The following is an 18,653-nucleotide window of genomic DNA, read 5'->3' as shown; positions in this document are numbered from 1 at the left end:
GTCTTTTAATGTTCCTTTCTCTCTGTCATCCTAACAGGGCAGAGTAAGTTGCACGGGCAGGCTGATGGTTCAAGCTGTAAATCAAAGAGGCCGCAGTCCTTGGTCACCTTCAGGTCAGCCTCACATAAGAAGGTATTTGATGCTTTTTTTTTTTTTTTTTTTTCCTTTTAACAGTATGGATTTTTAAAATATTTTTTAAAAGATGGATTTTGCAAAATAACTGTGACAAGGTAGGGAATGTGAGTTAAGCAAATAAGTTAAAAGCATGGCTTTTAAGTTAAAAGTGTTCAGGAAGAAATGTGACCTCTGCTGTCTGAAAATTGTTGCAGAACTTGCACAGTCAGTGCAACCTCTGAAATGACATGACTTTTAAATATCTTTAAATTTCCCTATCTCCTCCTCCTTTCTCTGTTGGTGTTCACTAGTTTCTTTGTATCTCAAATTACACTATCAGCTGCTGGGAAGGCTGTTGTCACTTAGGCTTTTTAAAAATATTTCATGATTAGGATTCTACCAGGAACATCCATCTTCTGCAGCTTCTAATAAATGTTCATTTAACTGCATGGCAAAGAGGTTTATCAGATTTACATTAGAAGTATTTTAGTATTTCAGTATTTAATATTTCAGTTCAGGTTCTTATAAGGAGTTATGAGTCAGAAATAAAGTATTAAACTTATCTTTGGTGAGTTTACAGTTATTCCCATACAAAGCTACGTTTTATGTTTTTGGACCATAGAAGGGAATTTTCCCTTCAAATACCTTTTTTTCTTTGCCCAAAGCATTTATGAGGCTGTTTAGCACAGCTTAGACAGCTCTAGATGATACAAAAAAAAAATTATTTTGGTTACCAGAACTGTTTTCAAGGGAGTGTGAGGGCTCTGGTTTCTGGATTCTGCTGTAATGAGGCATGTGCTTTGCTTAATGGTTCCGACATTAGAATCTCAATATTGCCCAACTAATATACAGAGTACATGTAATTACAGTCAGTGTATAACCAGGAAAGGACTTCTGTAGCACTTAGTACTGGTACTAGTGTGTAATGTAGAACTGCTGCATGTAAAACAGGCTCTCTTTCCCCCTCTGGTAGCTGTGAAATATTAGGAAGTGAGGCTGGTTGGTTAAAAGATCTGGTCAGTCTTATTCCTGCAGAGAACAAACTGCAGCCCTGAAAGCATTTCCCAGCGTTTCCCTGAGATGGCCACCAGCTCCCTCTGCAGTGTGTCACCCTTGGTGCTACACTCAAGGCTCAGAGTGCCTCTGGAGAGGAATATCCTGCCAGACTGCCCTGTGAGAACAGGACAGAAAGGCTGGGACCACCTGGTATAGCCTGTCCAGTCACTGATGCACTTAGCACTTTCAGATAATGGGTACAAATGGAAAGTCCATGTTAACCTCTGAAGGGAAAAGCTGCCATGAAGAATCAGGTTTCAGCTGAGTAAGTCAGTGCACAAAAGATGACAAAGGGGAAAGACCTTAAAAAGCAAAGATGATGGGAAGGGAGGTAGAGGTAAAAGCATCAAACAGCTGCCACTCTTGCAGGGTCCTGAAGGCCAAAATGTGTCTCTCTGTCTGTGATAGATAGAACCCTCAGGTAAGAATGGAGGAGGCTCTTTTCAATCTCTCCAAATGCATTCAAAGTCCAAGGCTGCTTCTGGCTGTTACTCTATTTTCTAATGGAGACGGGCACTCAAGCAGCCACTGTTGCTTTGGGTTGGGTGTCAATGAGTAGGGAATTTCTGTAGAGCAGTTTAATTAAAATTAGAGCAATTATTGGGGGTTCTTATCTCCTGTAAAATTACTATGAGAAAGGCTTTTCCCATTATCCTTGCTCTGGAAGAGCAGTTTCTGTAAGCCTTCAGCACAGAATCTCTGTTTAGTGACAGTTCTCACTACTCCCACGGGAGGGTTCACCCAAGACTGATGAAATGAGAGCACATAAAACCTTCCGAAGACAGACTCCTGCCATTGGCTTTTCTAATGTAATATCTCAAATTACTGATCCTCCATATACTGTGGTATTTGACATGTGTACTGCCATTGACTTTTGATAACTAATATTGCTATGGCACTACAATATTATTTCTATATGCTTTTCTGCTTGAGATTAACAAAACCATTTGTTTGCTTCTTTTATTACAAGTATATTTATTAGCTTAATGAATTTTATGACTTGTTACACTGTTGACAGGCTTTTTTCCTGAAGTATATTTAATCTTTTACAGAATGTGTTCTGGCAGAACTCTGGGGTTTTATTTCACTCTTAATGTATTTTTCTGAAATTTGCTTAGCTGACAAACATCACTTTCTTAGCATCACTGATGTGGGTGGCCACTTTTGAATTTTCTGATGTGTACAAAGCTTGAACTCAATCCCTTAGATGACAAGGTGCTCAACAAACATTCTGTCACCTAAGCACGATAGCCAGAGTCCCAAATAAATCTTAAAATGCATGAGATTTAAAGAAGATTTAAAAACTAAACATTCCTATCACCCTGCTCTCAGTTAGGGGATTATTTGAACTTAATCTCCATTTTTCCAAATTGGTGATCATTACCATATGGTCAGTCACAAAGTCTTCTTCATCTTCTTGCTCACTGAAATTCCCAGGGCATTGCACTGTACCAACCCATGGAGTCTCCCTGGACACATTTAGTACACGATGTCAGTTCTGCTGAAACTGATCTCTGCAGTGTGATGTCCACATTGCAACTCCAAAGAGCCCACAATGAATCCAAGAGTTATTCCAGTCTTTTGCAATTTGTCATTCCTAGACATCTGAAGCTACTTGGCTCTAGTCATTTCATTATTTATTTAAAACCACAAAATGTTTTAGAATTGAAATGACCCTAGTTTCACCTCTCAAGACAAAGGCTTAAAAAGAAGTCTATGATTTTAAGGTAAACTTACAAAGAGGTAAAAAGAAATGCAATATCTGTGTTCACAAATTCTTAACTTCTTTGTTTTCCATCTTATTTAGCATAAATTCCCTCCACGCACACTTCCCAGTTTTGACCAGTGCTGCCTTTTCCTGCAGCTGCAGCAATGAGATGGTGGCTTTCACTCAGCTCAGCTTTGCTAAACCTTATAAAGCACCAGTTACTTGTACCTTGTTGGCATCTTATCAACAGGATGCTTATCAATAATGTGGAGGCAGATTTTGCTCAAGTTGCTTACACTCACTTGACTAGATATCCTCATTTCTAGTTACTCTTGCAGAACTCATTACCAAACAATATCAGTACACTTTTCCCTTGTTGCTCTCCATCTTCCATGCCATCTACCTGCATGTCTCTGTCTCCAAAACTGATCATGACCTCACCAACTAAAGCTCAGAGTTGCTTATGAGCTGCAGTGTTGGACCTACTGACGTAGCTTTAGACATGTCCAAGTGGCAAAACCCATGAGACATGGCTTTAGGCACCTGAAGAGTTACATGAGCTCTTAGTGTGTACAGGGATGTCAGTCTGTGTTTCCCATTTCAGTATCCAGTCCTGCATTACTAAGCAGTATGGATGGGATGTCTACACAAGCCCCCCCAGCCCCTCAATTTGCCTTTGGTTACAGCTGTTGGAAAACTGTGATGATCATTAAAAAGTCAACATTGAACTATTGATAAGAAAGAATACCACAGCACAGGTGATGCCTGGCCAGTTCAAACACAACAATTACAGAGAAAAGGGCAACAACAGAGCAGGGCAAAATAAATCAAATTCAAGCAACTCCAATTAACTGCAGCCTCAGTGGAGCAGAGCATCCAGCTGGAGTGTTTATATTCCATACAGCATCTTGTTTTCCAAATGTAACCATTGAGGGTTTTAGGTTCTTTTTTGTTGTGAATTATTTTAACCTGGAGAAATGACCTTGGGCAGTAGAAAAAGCATATGGGCACCTATACTGCAGCATGGACACTGCAAACAGCAACCAAAACAGAAACACTGGCAAAAGTTAACAGAACATGGGATTCAGAGAAAAGAACTTCACTGTAGTGTGTCATTGATAAAAGTAGTCTTTGGAGGATATTTAAGTAGGTCCTCTTCTTCACACAGGATGTTACTGTAGGCAGCAGCTGGCTCCAGAATGGAACTCACTGGAGCTGATCAGGCAAGGACAAAAATGGAGATAAAATTTTGTTTCAAGATTCTTTGATTACTAAATCACACAAATGAAATAATCTCATTTCAATGGAAACAAAAATCTAGTTAAATGAGGAGCCACTTAGAAAAAGATTTGATGGATTAAATTAACAGGCAAGAATAGCCAATGCTGAAAATGGATTAAATTATATCATGGAAGCTTAAGGTGATTGATACTGTGTGTGGGAGTTATTTTTCTTTCCTTTTTATTATTTATCAAACTGTTTATGGTACATTTATTAAAAAAAAAAAAACATAAACTGGCAACTGAAGTTATTCTCCCTATTGCTTACAATGGAAATTCTCATTGTTTCAATTCCACAGTTTGGTGGCATTGAAAATATTCAAGAGTGTCTCATACAAAAAACCTGCTAAATGAGGAAGAAATATATCCACAGCAATTAAATACGTAGAATTTTCTGCACAGTTTTCACTAATGAAGAACAAGAGAAGATAAGTCTGATGTGAAGGGTCTCTTGTCAACTGAGATGAGTTAGCTTTTAGCTGCTGTTATTCGCTAAAAGGGAACCATGATTAATGAACAGTCCATATACTTTCTGATGTAATCAGCAGCAGTGAGGGGATTAAATACACAGGACACTAGGAACGGGGAACTGAAGCTACATGCCAAGACCTGCCAACTTGTTTTATTTGTATTTCAGTGATTTAAATATTAAGCAAAATAAAAATACTATTATTCATAAAATTCATTAATATTACTAGCTATTACTCTATAGCAATATTGTTTTAAAGGTAATAATTTCTCACATGTGAATTAAAATAAAGCAATTTAATAATTGCAGTGTTGTAATTCAGTCTGGGCCAAATGCTACCAGTGCACGTGTGTAAATCTGGGGTGGTATAGGTCACAGAAGTGGTTTAAAATTCAAACCAGTCTTATAAGTGATTATGGTTCTTTTGACTTAACAGAGAAGAAAAAAATAATTTACCTTTATTTCATGTTATTTTAAGACCACGATCTCGATCAAGGGACAGTGGTGATGAAAATGAACCAATTCAGGAACGATTCTTCCGGCCTCATTTTCTGCAGGCTCCTGGAGACCTGACTGTTCAAGAAGGAAAACTCTGCAGGATGGACTGCAAGGCAAGTGTCATGCAAAGGGTAGCAGCAGCCTTTTGATAACATCAGCTGACTCAAAAACCACACTGGTTTCTTTTCAAAGCAGTTTTGCCTATTGACAGTTTCGGTGCCTGTTATTGGGGTAATTAATCTCATTGCTTGTGAGTGAGTAAGTGGACAATAAAAGTTTGCCTTCCCTACAATGAAAGTGCTTTGGGCAAATCTTAAAGCTCAGAGTAAACTGATTTATAGAATTCAGCTACATGGGGTGTGGAGGGAAGCAGCACACATTGTAAAGACAATGTGTTTGTATATTTGAAGTCCTTTTACTACTTGAGTTTTGAACCCCTGTTAAAAGTTTCAAACCGTATAAACTTGATTTGTTACTGCTGAGCAGAAATAATTCAGGCTTGGGTGAATTCTGCTTACTTTATGCTGACCTGTGTGGGAAAAGCTGTTTGCTCTGAAGCAAACTCCCCACAGCTAGTGGCTTTCAAAGAGTGCTGGACTTGTCTGCACAGCCCAAGCATGACCTAGTGCAGGTGGTGCTGTCACTGGGGCACACCTCAGTGCAATGCAACTTTGGAGGTGGGTAGTTAGTCAGCTCACATCTTTGTGTCTGCAAATTTTCCAACAAGAAGTTAATCTAGAAAGGAGTATCTTCTCATTCCACCTGAAGAGCAAACAATAAAAAAGACAAAAGGTGTCAGCCTGCCCTTTGTTTTGCAATGTATTGTTATTTAGCTTCTAGCCTATCTACACGCTGATCTTTTTTCAGTCGCGCCCATGAGACATCATGGAATTCAGGGAGTTGGCCAGAAAGTGAGTAAATGACTGCAGCTGACTCAATGTGTAAATCAGGACACAACTGGATCTTTAAATCTTTTGGTACACTTGCAGTAGCAAACTAAACCAAACTTCCCTGAAGTAACAAGTCAGGACTCCTCCAGTGTTTCGTGTGGCTAAAACAATTTCCTCCTGTTCTCTTTACACTCAAGGTTAGTGGATTACCAACTCCAGACTTAAGCTGGCAACTTAATGGCAGACCAATTCGCCCCGACAGCTCTCACAAAATGCTGGTGCGTGAGAATGGGGTGCACTCCTTGATCATAGAACCTGTCACATCCAGAGATGCTGGAATCTACACATGCATTGCCAGCAATCGGGCTGGTGAAAATTCATTCAGCCTGGAGCTCATTGTTGCAGGTAAATCTTCATGCTCAGCTTTCAGACTGAGCACTGCCAGGAGAGCAGGAAAAAAGGAAACATGAGTGATGTCAAATGACACGTTGAGGGGCGGAGGGTAAGAAAAGGAAACCTGGCAGTAACAGTAGTATGGTATATTTATAGGTGAGCTATTCATGTTGTGGCATAAGTTGACTGGCATGTAATGTCTGTGCACAGTTAAGAAAAGGGGGCTGCTGGCTACAAACCAGACTATTTCCCTGGATGTTTCTTTGTAATGACAATCTGTGCAGACTCATGTCTACCCCGGGCAGCCAGTGGGAATGCCTTGAGCATTTCACAGCACATCAGTCTAATGCCACTGCAGCAGACTTCTGGTACAGCAGCTCCTTCAGTTGAAAGTCCATGCATTTGTGGAATATGGAGAAGCACTTTCTACCATGCATGGTGCAGCCAGTTTATCTAGTTGTTATGCTCTGCATTTCAATTATTTAAGGAAAGAATCAACTTTTTAGCACTCACTTTCACCTCTATTAAAATAATGTTTTCTTCAGAGGAACCAGGACTGAACTTAATGATTAATGAAGAAAACACGTATGTTTCCTGCCACTTAGGCCTTTCATAATTGTTTTTAGTACACTGCTGAAAGAAAAGCTATGTTTTCATAGACAAATGTCAACATAACTGCAATCTTTATTTTCACAGCTAAGGAAATACAAAAAGCACCTGTGTTTATAGAGAAGCTACAAAACACAGGTGTGACTGAAGGATTCCCAGTGCGACTGGAGTGTCGAATCTCAGGGGAGCCATCTCCTCAGATATTTTGGAAGAAAGAGAATGAGTCACTCACGTACAACACTGACCGAGTGAGGTTAGACTTAAAATTATCTCCCCGTGTGCAGCTTCAATGATGATCTGCCCTGTAAAACAAATAAAAATCTAAAAGGTCATATGAACACTTTGTGTAAAGGGCATCTCATAAATATTAACTAGTGATTGTAATAATTTATGACATTTGCTCAAACTTGCAGCCAGCCTGGTGGCTGAAGCACAAATAAAATGTTACTAGTTCTCCATCATTAGACTTACACAATTACCTTTGTATTCTAAGCAAGAGAAGAACTAGTTTTACTCTTCCTGAATCAAGACTACAGAAATTTGCTAGTGAAAATCAAGGTTCCAAAGGAACACTCTGCTTTTCAGCAGAAACTCTGATTCATAATTCTGCTCTACATTTAAGCAACTAAGATTCAGTATTTTATATTTTAAGATCTTCCTCGAGTTTCTTTATCCTTTCCACAAAAAGTCTGGGTAAGATCTGGTGTTCCTGCTACTCCAGATGTCTTAATCCATAATTGTGAAAGAAAAGTTACTGCATGTGTTTTTTCTTCTTTGTTTTCAATACAGGATATTAAGCTGCCAAATTGCCAAGCATACTCAAGGCTTTATTTTCTACTTGCTAATTTCAGAGGAAGTTCCATTTTAATTAAAATTTTAGTTCAAGTTAGACTATAATCAATCTGTAATCTGTAAAAGATTGGGTCAGTTTATAATGCCATTTTAAAATAGCCTAGTTTGTGATTAAAATAGTAATTTTCTACTTTTCTTTTGATTAGCATGCACCAGGATAACTACGGCTACATTTGCCTGCTTATTCAGGGAGCTACAAAGGAGGATGCTGGCTGGTACACTGTTTCAGCTAAGAATGAGGCTGGGATTGTGTCTTGCACTGCCAGGTTGGATGTTTATAGTAAGTGGCTTCAATTTTCATGATAATATTTATCCCCCCAAAAGCAACAGTTCTGTAAATTCTGGGTTGTTTACATTGGTCTCTCTTTCTTTTGTTTATAGTTTCTCCTCAATAGTAAACTTCCACTTCAAGACAACAAATGCTCTGTCAAAGTACATTTCACCATCTTTCAGACACCTAAAGCAAAACAAGCTTGCATGCTTTCTGTTTTTGCTTAGTACATTAAATATAGCTAATTAACAACAGATAACAGCATGATCATAAGATTTTTGTGGATCATTATTACTGTTGTTTTGCTGGCACTTCCCTAACGTTTTGTATTCTTTTGTACATTAGTCTGTAATACACCTGTGACAGCTACCAAAAGTGTAGTAGATGTTTTTATGGCTTTCTGCCTAATTAAACAGTTCGTTTCAAAGCAGCCCCATACATAGTGAATATTTTCTTAAAGAAGTATCTATTACCAGTCTCATAGCAAGAATTAACGGGGAGGGGGAAGGGGAGAGACTGATAAAGGATGGTTTCTGGGGTGGTGCTTGAAGTGGGAATTGTGAATAAGAGATTTGGCTCAGCATTCTTCAGTATACAAGGAGTGGCAATGGCAGCCAGATTATTTCCTTTTATATGCAACAACTAACTCTAGAACAGGCCTGTTACTATAATAGGAGTGCACAGAAACAAACACCTTGCTGTCAACCTTCTCAGTGGCACAAGGAAATTTAGAAAACAATGCCAAAAAGTAACACAGACCATTGTGTTTACTTACCGCATTTGAAGGTGAAACTAGATGCTGAGAAAAAAAAAAAAAACAATGCCAAGGATTTAAACAAATTTACCTTGGTAAATTGGTTTTCTGCTTCTCAGAAATTACCATCTCCTACACAAAGGGTTCACTGGGCATCTGGCACACATAGGTGCACAGCTCTAAGCCTAACACTTTTCCATTCCTTTTTAATGTCTAGCTCAGTGGCAACAACCCCCTCAGCAGACCAAGCCAAAGAAGGTGCGGCCGTCAGCCAGCCGATACGCTGCTCTCTGTGACCAAGGACTAGACATCAAAGCAGCTTTCCAGCCGGAGGCAAATCCCGTGCACCTGACAATGCAGCCTGGCCTGGTAGAGAGCGATGACCTGTAGATTCAACTGCCGCTTCCATCATTTTCTTTCAAAGCAGAAACACTGAAAGCCATTGCCTTGACCAATGATACTCCTATGTCACTTTATGCAAGGGCAGACACCTTCATGTACAAAAGATAAACAACAAACACAGTAACCATATATTCCTTATTCATTATACCAAATTAGAAGAATAGATAGATTATTAATAGAAATGTACACATTGCACAACAACTCACACTCACCAGTTCCTTAACCTATGTTGCTTCATAATCCTTTTCATAGAGGCCAAAATGCATCAGAGAGAAAGATTCTTCACTACATAGCCTTCATAAGCAGTAAGTAGATGCTACACAATCTTAACGGTGCAAGATACTTTCTTCAAGGGTTGTCAACAGTTATAAAATGGCTACACATTCTGACAGCTACGATGAACAAGTGCAATATTATAAGAATAAAACAGGAAGGGACAAGGAAAAGAAATGTAAGCAAATGCTGTATCTCTGCAAACTGCTTTCTATTCAACAATGAAAAAAAAATCTTTCAGTACTGTTATTATGGACATCAACACCCTAACTTTCAATTCATTTGTGTTTTTTCTCTTTTTGCCATCTTGGAGGAGGCGTATTTACAAACATACAGCAATGGAGTCAGAGCAGAAGTAGTTTTACTTCTACAGGACAACAAAGAAGAGTTGACACATAGTAACAATCTACTCCAGATTACACATTGGTAACTAGGTGGGAAAAAATGCTGATAGTATAAACCACTGCAGTGAGTTACTGCAAGGGGTGGGAGGGGGACTGGGCAAGAGATTGGAACTCTGGATTTCCAGACAGCAGTGTGTAACCTTGTAATACTCCCATTCAGGATTCTCAAATTGTAAGGGGAGCTGAAAACTAGGGAGTGTATGTATGGGATGTTTGAGTGTTTAAAGCTTGTGTAATATGTATGAGGATTTTAGGAATGTATAGTAAGTGAAAAATGGGTTGAAACTGCAATACAGATTTAACTGAAAAGTATACACCACAGGTGATAGGTTTGCAAATCTGTGGAAGTAGAAAGTGAAGATAGGCAAAAAAATCCAATATGCTTTTTGGTTTTTCTTCTTAACATTTCTCTGGTAGATTTTATTTTTTCCTTCTCCTGACTGGAGGCAAATGTCAACTCTTTTGAGGAGTAGAGTCTGTGCACCATAGGTGAAAACCCTGAAGGCTGCTTGCAGAATGCAAGGCAAATCTGCTTGGAAGTGGAGCCCCACTTAAGTCACACCTGACTAGGTAGTTTTAAATTAGAACCCAATGAATTTCAGTTGAAGGGGAGGGAAGGAAAATGGATGGAAGAATTACTAGGCCTGACAAGGAAAATGAGTGTTTGATGGTACGAGCTACGATACTTTGCTAGGAAAGGAAAACACTGTATTCCTTATATGAAGCACATATATGGTATCTTTCATTATTTATAATAAAAGTGTTGAAATCTTTTATCTCAGTTCATTTATTCAGAAGTCCTGTACTTAGGGGTTTGTTTGTTGTTTTTTTTAATTTTGTAATTGTGTACACCATATATTGCATTACTGCTATACGTGTATTGCTTTGTAAGTACACAAAGTTTGTTTTGTTTTTTAGTGACTAATAAACTTTAGCACACAAGGTAGTACTATTCTGGTGCAGGATATGACTAGTACTGGGGATGGTTAATCTAGATTACCATCATAAGTCTGTCAGGTGGGAATAATCTGATTTTATTCTAGAAGTACGTCATATCTTTCGCCAAATTTTCCTCAACTGTGACATGCTAATTTACTTTTTTGTTTAGCTTCACTAGCATTATTTTGCCACCTTTTATTTGTATTTATAAAAATGTATTATCATTACTTTGGACTGTTGTGCTGATATAATGTGGGTTTAACATCAATAAATATTACACAAATAGAAAGTTTTCCTTCTGGTAAAGACTAATAACTGTTCTGGTACAAGTATTCAAGTGTAAGATTTGGAAATTTTAAATATTATTAATACAGATTAAAGGAGGCCTGTATGCAGCATCTAAAAACTACTAGAATTTATCAGAATAGTCTGCTTGTGACCTGGAATCTTGTTTGAACAGAACAGAGAAACATTACTCATAAATTCTGAGAAACTTTTGCCAAATAGAAGAACTGGAAGATACTCTTTTTTAATAGGTTAGAAAATATGCAGGTCTGTTTTGTATTTCTAATAATTGCAAAATGTCATCATTACAATTGATTCTGTAAAAGGCACCGTCTGAGCACTGTTAAATTCATTTAAGTGCCTGATAACAAGACAGTATCAAAATTAAAAAAAAAAAAGTCAGATTTACTTACAAAACCCTGACTATTAACTAGCTTCTCCTTTTTTCAATGTGAAGATACCAGGAAAGATGCAAGATTATCCTTTTTTGAGGGGGGAGGGCTTACATTTCAAGCACTGATCACTACAAACAGGCTTATGTCAGCAATTAAGTGAGCACTGACATTAATGGCGATACTGCAACTGAAGTCACTGGAGTAGTGTCTGCTCACAGGACGTTTGGCTTTGGCTAGGGGACTGAAAACCAGACTGCTTTTTGAGCTTGTTTAAGATGAGGTCATCATCACTTTTTGCCTCTGTATATATATGTACAGACACACTTAAGTAGTAAATCACATCTCTAAGCAGCAACATTGTTTTTATGAAAACATTCAGCTGTGCTGTTACTTAGTTACTGGGACTGTTTGGGCTTACAAAATCAGAGATAGAAGCCTGGCACAAGCAAATGAATTTCTCAAGCCAAAAAGCAAAAATTCTTGGAAGCATCAAAGTAACTTTCAGAAGTTTAATCTTCCACGTAGTCCAAAGATAAATAGTGTGACCTGAGAGCGTACTTTTGTCATTTTTTAAGGAGCATTGACTTTTTGCAAGACTTCCAGTTCAGGTATGGGAAGACGTCAAATTATTTAAGGAAGCTGATCAGTCCAAGCGTAGTCATAGCAATCAAAGACTCAATGCAGCAATGATCAGGAGGATGACAGAAACCTCTGTCAAGACTACCAACAGTGAGGTGGAAAACTCCACATACATGAAGGTTGCTCCAGCTGGTGGTGTACCTTAGCACACAGTGCCTTTATCCTACAGCTTTAAGGCAACAGCAGCAATTAGTTAACATGTACAATTTGCTTCCATCACAGCTAACTGGTGGTTGGGGATCAAACCAGTTCAACTTGAAATCCCAGCTTATAAATCATTGTTTCTTTCTGTATCACCACTTTCAAAGTCTATTTTAATTCACTTAGAGTGTATGCTAAGAAATGCCTTGATCTCCCACATCTGGACTGCTGCATCCTCACCTCTGCAAGTAGCCCAAACAGATTTCACATGTAAGTCCTTCATATGCTCACATTATACAACATGCCATGATGCTGAGGAGAAGAGCTGCATGCTCTGACTGCATGACCCAGCTGCCAAACCCAAACCATGCACTATAGAGAAATTCATGCCTGGAGTAGAAATGCCTGCTTGGATTATGCATGTTGGCCAATTCTCTCCCTCACCGTTCAAATATACATGCAAGGGGTAGAATTTACTGACATTTATCTCATTCTCCTGAACTGAAAGGAACAGCCTTCCCTATGCACAGATTTTCTGTTTGAACAGAAACATGAGCACATAAAACACATCAGGCAGATGGAAATACAGTTCCTGCCCCAAGGAATTTACAATGTATTCCAGACAGCACACAGTATTCTTTCACTTGTCTTAAAGCTTGCAACTGTAAGTTAAGCCCCTTTGCATTCTCTAACAGAAGTGATTAAAGCATAAAATTATCTAATACTGCACTGCATCTCTAATAAAAATGTGTTTGGAATGTAATGCTCAGTCACGTCTCAAGCAAAAAAGCCAGACAACAAGCAGCAGTACCTGTACAGCAATGATTTCAGCAGCCATACAGATGGAGACAAACTCCAGCTGAACACCACCTAGAAGGAGAATTTTTGAGCTTTATAAAACAACTGAGTGTAACAGGTAACCCTGGGGACTACCACTTTCTAGTTCTGTAGTAGCATAAATGGTCCAGAAACAGCTGCAGAACAAGGCAAAAAAAAAGTAACAGTACATGGCCAGTGCACAGAATGATTACAACACTTCCAGATCTCATCACACCAAATGGATTGTGGTAGGACTTTTCTTCTCTGTGTTTAACACCACAGTTTCAGGGAACTCTTGGCCCAGACATCACAAAGTGTTTGTAAAGAACTGAGGGTACAAAACCCAGACTGAAAAACAGGACCTTTCTGAGCTACTACAAAAGGTGCTGAAAATAGGACAACAGGCAACGCACCTGTAATCTATTGCAAATTAAGGACATCTCCATGTTGGTGTCCTGAAAATTATGGTGAACCATAAAATTAGCTGCTCTCTATTCTGAATATGCATTCCAACAACGGAGTTACAAGAGCCTGCAGAGAATGGATTCAGTTCCAGTCTACTGCTACTGTCTACTGCTGGCAGGGACAATCACCATCAAAAATCATACATGACATCTAAACAAAACATGAAAAATTATTGTATTTCTTCTTTTCTCTGGAGTTGCAGGAAGTTTTCAGTAGAAATTTACCAACTATCTGAAAAAGTAGGACAAAAGGTCATATTGAAAGGAGCAGAATGAAAACACTGCAGTTGAGGGCTTTTAATAGGTCATTGGCATCCAGGTGTTGACAGTACAGCCTCCAGCACAGAGCCAGAACATGTAGATTAGTGCATTCAGCATTAGAAATACTGAGCTGGTAGATCTGCAAGTTAGAATTCAAAAACATCAAACTGCTTCACTAACAAGCTTTAGCAATACCATATGATCAGTTACCAAATAACCATATTTGCAGTTGTTCTTAATCAAATTGATCAAAATCATGCAGCACTTTCAAATCCATCAGCATGTTACACATGCAAGGATGCCTACTTTGACCCAATCCCCTTGAACTACTTTGTGTCATCATCACTGCAAAAAATGGAGGCCAGGGGGGAAGAAGAACCCAGGGCACCGCCCTAAATCCTCCATCTTGTTCCCCATTTACCTCCATTCTAAGAACCCCAAAACTACAAAATTTTCCACCCTGTGATTAGCTACACTATTGTTTCTCACACCTTTGTGGTTTGTAATCCCTCTCTCAGTGTTGGAAGCCTCTCCCACAGACTGGAGCCAAAGACTGTGTCTTCCTGGACTCTGAGCCAGGGTCTACTACAACCCCCCTGTACAGATCTCAAACCCTCTTGCTCGGGTCCCAGGCATCCCTGCCAAGGTCCCTGACCCTCCAGGGAGCCAAGAGGGATGCCCTGGACTCCAACAACTCAGTACCATCAGCCAGCAGCCTGGGAAATGTTGAGGAACATCCACACAACTCCATTTGTTCAGTGACATCTGCCCCCCACGCTCCCACTGACACTGCCCTAATGTGTGTAATGATACCAAGAAGGCTTTGGTGGCTTTTACTTGGGTGTTGTCTCACTCCATTTGATACCAACATACTCAAACTGGCAGTTTTCTTACCTAGAATGAACAAAACATATCCCAGATCTTAAAAGATACGAGCTATTAACATAAAAAATAAAACCAAAAATACCAGAATGGTTGTGATTATAGTCACGCTGATCCAAAGATGTCTGGCAAAGTACAGGTAGAATTTTTTTCTAACAGACATCTACAGCAAAAAGGAGCCTTTAGTATATGACCTGAAATTGAACACAATGTGTATGTGAAAATTAAATATAACTTGGGACTTAGCAGAGTTCTTACTTCTTCAGACACCAAGCACACCCAATGACTTCTCTCTACAATCACACTTGACCTGCCTTTTCAAACATTGATTAACTAATCAAGTGGGTGCACCTGGCCTTTAAGAGTTCATTTTTTTTTTTGCTTTACTTAAATGAATTACACTGTTCTTCCAGAAGAAAAAGTCACATAACTGCAACAGGCAATATACATTTCAGGGTCATGCAATACAACCTCACACTGTGCAACACATTAAAGTAGGAAAATTTGTCTTACAGCAATAAATAACCATTGCAATGTATGTTTTAACTGTAAGTAATAATGTAACTAAAATTTTGCAGGCTGGGATTTAGATACCCACTTTCTATCCAAATTTCACTGATCTCAGTAGGAAATCCTTTCCATCTTTAAAAGTCATGCCTTATAACCCCCAGCTGCTCAGGATATATGGAACTAAATTCACAAAACCAGTAACAGGGATGCCAGCCATCACCTTTGCATCTATACAAGCAACTCCACTCCCCTAAAACAGTCCAGGTTTACTCACCAAGTCATTGCCAATACAATAATGCCTTAGGATAGACTGCCCTCAGGAGGCCACAGTGAAATTTCTTCATGGGATCCAACCTGAACTCACTCAGCATGCACCAACTCGGCCAACATTATATACATCTGTTACCAGTGTCTGCAAAAGCTGTTCCCCACCAGAGCTCCTCCCCACACCTGCAATATGTTAAAAAAATCCCAAACCAAAACCACCTCATGAACATTTTATGTGTCTTGCTACAAACTTTTATTGAAAATAATCACAGAATCACAGATGGCTTGGCTTGGAAGGAACCCTAAAGATTATCTAGTTGAAGCCCTCTGTCATGGGCAGGGACACCTCCCACTAGCCTTGGTTGCTCAGAGCCCCATCTAACCCATCCACAGATGCCTCAAGAGCAAGAGAAGACTCTGTTAGACAGTGAGCTCACTACAGCAAATTCTAAGTCACAAACATATTTCTTTAGAGAATAGCAGAAGTAAGGCTCCAATGATCTACCTAGTACAAAAGATGAAAAAGACTAATCCATCATCTTACCAAACATTACAATAATGCAGAAAGACATACAAAACAATTACCTTTCTAGGCCTACAATGTGCTTGAAACTCCAGAACATGCAAATCACACTTACCTATGAACTTTGAACTGAATCAAAATCAAAGCCAACAGAAGAACAATTTTAGGTTTCCTAACTTGGCAGTGACAAGGCAGGTCACAAAAAAGAGTAAATACTGCAGTACACAACCTTCTTTTAGCAAGGATATCCTCTCTGAAGCAGGTAACAAGCTGAGTAAAAACTCAAAGCAGTAATTATGGTTGAGTCAGAAAAAAGGTTGCTGTACAAGAGGACTGAATTAAATGACAGCTGCAAAAGCAGCCACCTTCAAAACAAGCCTTGATAGTGTCTTTAGAAATTCTGTGGTGGTAGTGAAAGGCCATGTAAAAACCAGGGACATGGGGTGGAGCAAGAGAAAAGATCTGGAATAAAACATAGAGTAAGTTAAAGACCAGATTTGCACTGCAGCCTTCTTTAAATGCTCCCAAAACTAGGTGGATGAGAGGAGGTTTCAATGCATGCCTGAATAAACAATTGGAGGAAGAGGACTACAGATTCTTTGGAAACTGCAGAAACATGGAGTAGTGGGAATCCATAAAATAATCAATTCTTAAAGAGAAATAAAAGGCAAAAAGACATTGTTATATAAGACATTATAGAAGAGTTTCAAGCAACATAGCAGGTGAAGATACATCAGATGGGTAAGAGCACATTCTCCCACTTCCATGAAGAATGGAATCACAGGAACTATGTATTTCTAATAAGATAGTGGACTGAAGTTTTTAAAATTAAATTCGATTGATAAATGATTGTAAGTAATTTTTGCATGTCAAGTGCACAGTCTGACTTGCAAACAGCCACATGCAAAAAAATCCCAAATATTTATATACAGCTTGGCATAAGTGCCAGCAGCACAAAATGTAAAGCCTGAATGTCTGCTTTTAATCAAGCGCAGTGACAAAACAGGCATACTAGAAATAAGATGGAAGTAAGAAAAAAGAGTAAGATATTGATACAAAATATATAGAAGAGTCATAAAAGTAAACATCAACATATTATATCATCCAAACCTAGCATGGTAAACTCTGTTACTAGACAGTATTGGTACCCACAGCTATGACATCTGAAACATCTGAGCCAGCAATATAACCGTGATGACAGACAGCAGTCATGAGTACATTGGATAAATGTCACACTGAAGAGGCCAAGATCACTTTTTCAATATATTCTTTTTCATGCAGCTGATCAGGGCCACCCAGCTCTGGCTGTGGTCACCCTGACCGTACAAGGCCTGAGCCAAAATGCTATTTTCAAAAAGTAATTTTTTAATGGTGACTTCTATTTCTGCAAGTCTATTGACCAAGCTTATTTATAAAGACAGAAGTGCACTACCACAGACTTCCACAAAAAAGAAGCAATATATAATAAGAAAATACTAAAATTAAGCCGAAAAGACAAGTCGAAATTAAGATGCAGTGCCCAATGACATTGAGTGTACTGAACTTTAGTACATCAAATTAAACTTATTTTTGTGGGGAGGGGGAAGCTCCTAGCATTTAAACATCAACCTTCATAAAACCAACAGTCTAGCTTCAGGAGTCAAAAGGAATCAGTCACTGAATGTAACATTTACAGCCAGATCAGAGTGCAGAGGAATAATCTGCAAAAGAGCATTGACAGTGACCAGCACCTCAGGAACAGGAGTCGTTCCTGAAGAAGAAAAGCAGATGATCAAAGTAAAAAGCAAAAGGGAAGGAAAGACCACTGAGGGAAAAAAAAAAAAAATCCACAGACTCTGAACAAATCCCTGTGATTGGTTTTTGGTACCATGCAGGAACAGGAGGAGAACCTTCACAGGGAACTTGTTGAAGGTTTTACTCCTCAGGGCAAAACATTAGGAGAGGTTGCAGAGGAAAGTGGAACAAATGGAGGAAACTGGGGACTATCACTCCCCAACTCTAAAAGAAACTAAGTAACTGCAGTGTAAAACTTCTGAGTGAAACCTGCCTCATTATCAAATGACTGGAAGCTGGCAAAAGTGACAGCAAGTTTTTGTTATTTTAGTGGGTGGAAGGACCACTTGGTTTTTAAGAAGAGATTCCAGAGAGATCCAAAGAACTAGAGACTAATTACGTTTTTCTATACACAGCAAAGTGCCAGAAACTGTTCTCATGCCAAGAAAGCAACAAGATAAACATACACAGTTGCTTTTGCAAAGGAAAGTCATATTTGATAAACATTTTAGAGTTCTTCTAAAGAAGAACTTAAAAGAAATGAGAGTACAGAGATCTAATAATGATGCGTGCTTGAAATTCTAAAAGGCATCTGACACATTCCCTTGCCAAAAGCTATTAAAGATGCTGTGCTGCCAAAATAAGTTGTCATATCAGTAAATTGTTTCAAGATAGAAGACAAAGGGCATGAATCAGCAGTTGTTCTTTCCCAAGGTGTGCAATACCAACAGAACATCTCAGCTCCTCTGTTGGGGCAGGCAAAGCACAACCTAATTCTAAGG

General features: G+C 38.9%; 1 protein-coding gene across 1 annotated transcript in view; it reads left to right on the top strand.

Annotated features, from left to right (window-relative positions):
* Positions 1–11,139, top strand: part of PALLD (palladin, cytoskeletal associated protein) — a 141,687-nt gene extending 130,548 nt beyond the window's left edge. The window contains exons 15-20 of the mRNA XM_083862410.1: positions 38–132; positions 5,106–5,238; positions 6,213–6,420; positions 7,105–7,270; positions 8,016–8,149; positions 9,112–11,139. Of these exons, the coding sequence (XP_083718536.1) occupies positions 38–132; positions 5,106–5,238; positions 6,213–6,420; positions 7,105–7,270; positions 8,016–8,149; positions 9,112–9,284 (909 nt within the window). The 3' untranslated portion in view covers positions 9,285–11,139. The remainder of the gene's footprint in view (positions 1–37; positions 133–5,105; positions 5,239–6,212; positions 6,421–7,104; positions 7,271–8,015; positions 8,150–9,111) is intronic.
* The last annotated feature ends 7,514 nt before the right edge of the window (positions 11,140–18,653 follow it).

Source organism: Zosterops lateralis (assembly GCF_965231275.1).
Source record: "Zosterops lateralis genome assembly, chromosome: 5".
In the NCBI taxonomy this organism is placed as follows: domain Eukaryota; kingdom Metazoa; phylum Chordata; class Aves; order Passeriformes; family Zosteropidae; genus Zosterops; species Zosterops lateralis.
The sequence above is the reverse complement of the archived record's forward strand: the minus strand, read 5'-3'. Positions and strand labels throughout refer to the sequence as shown.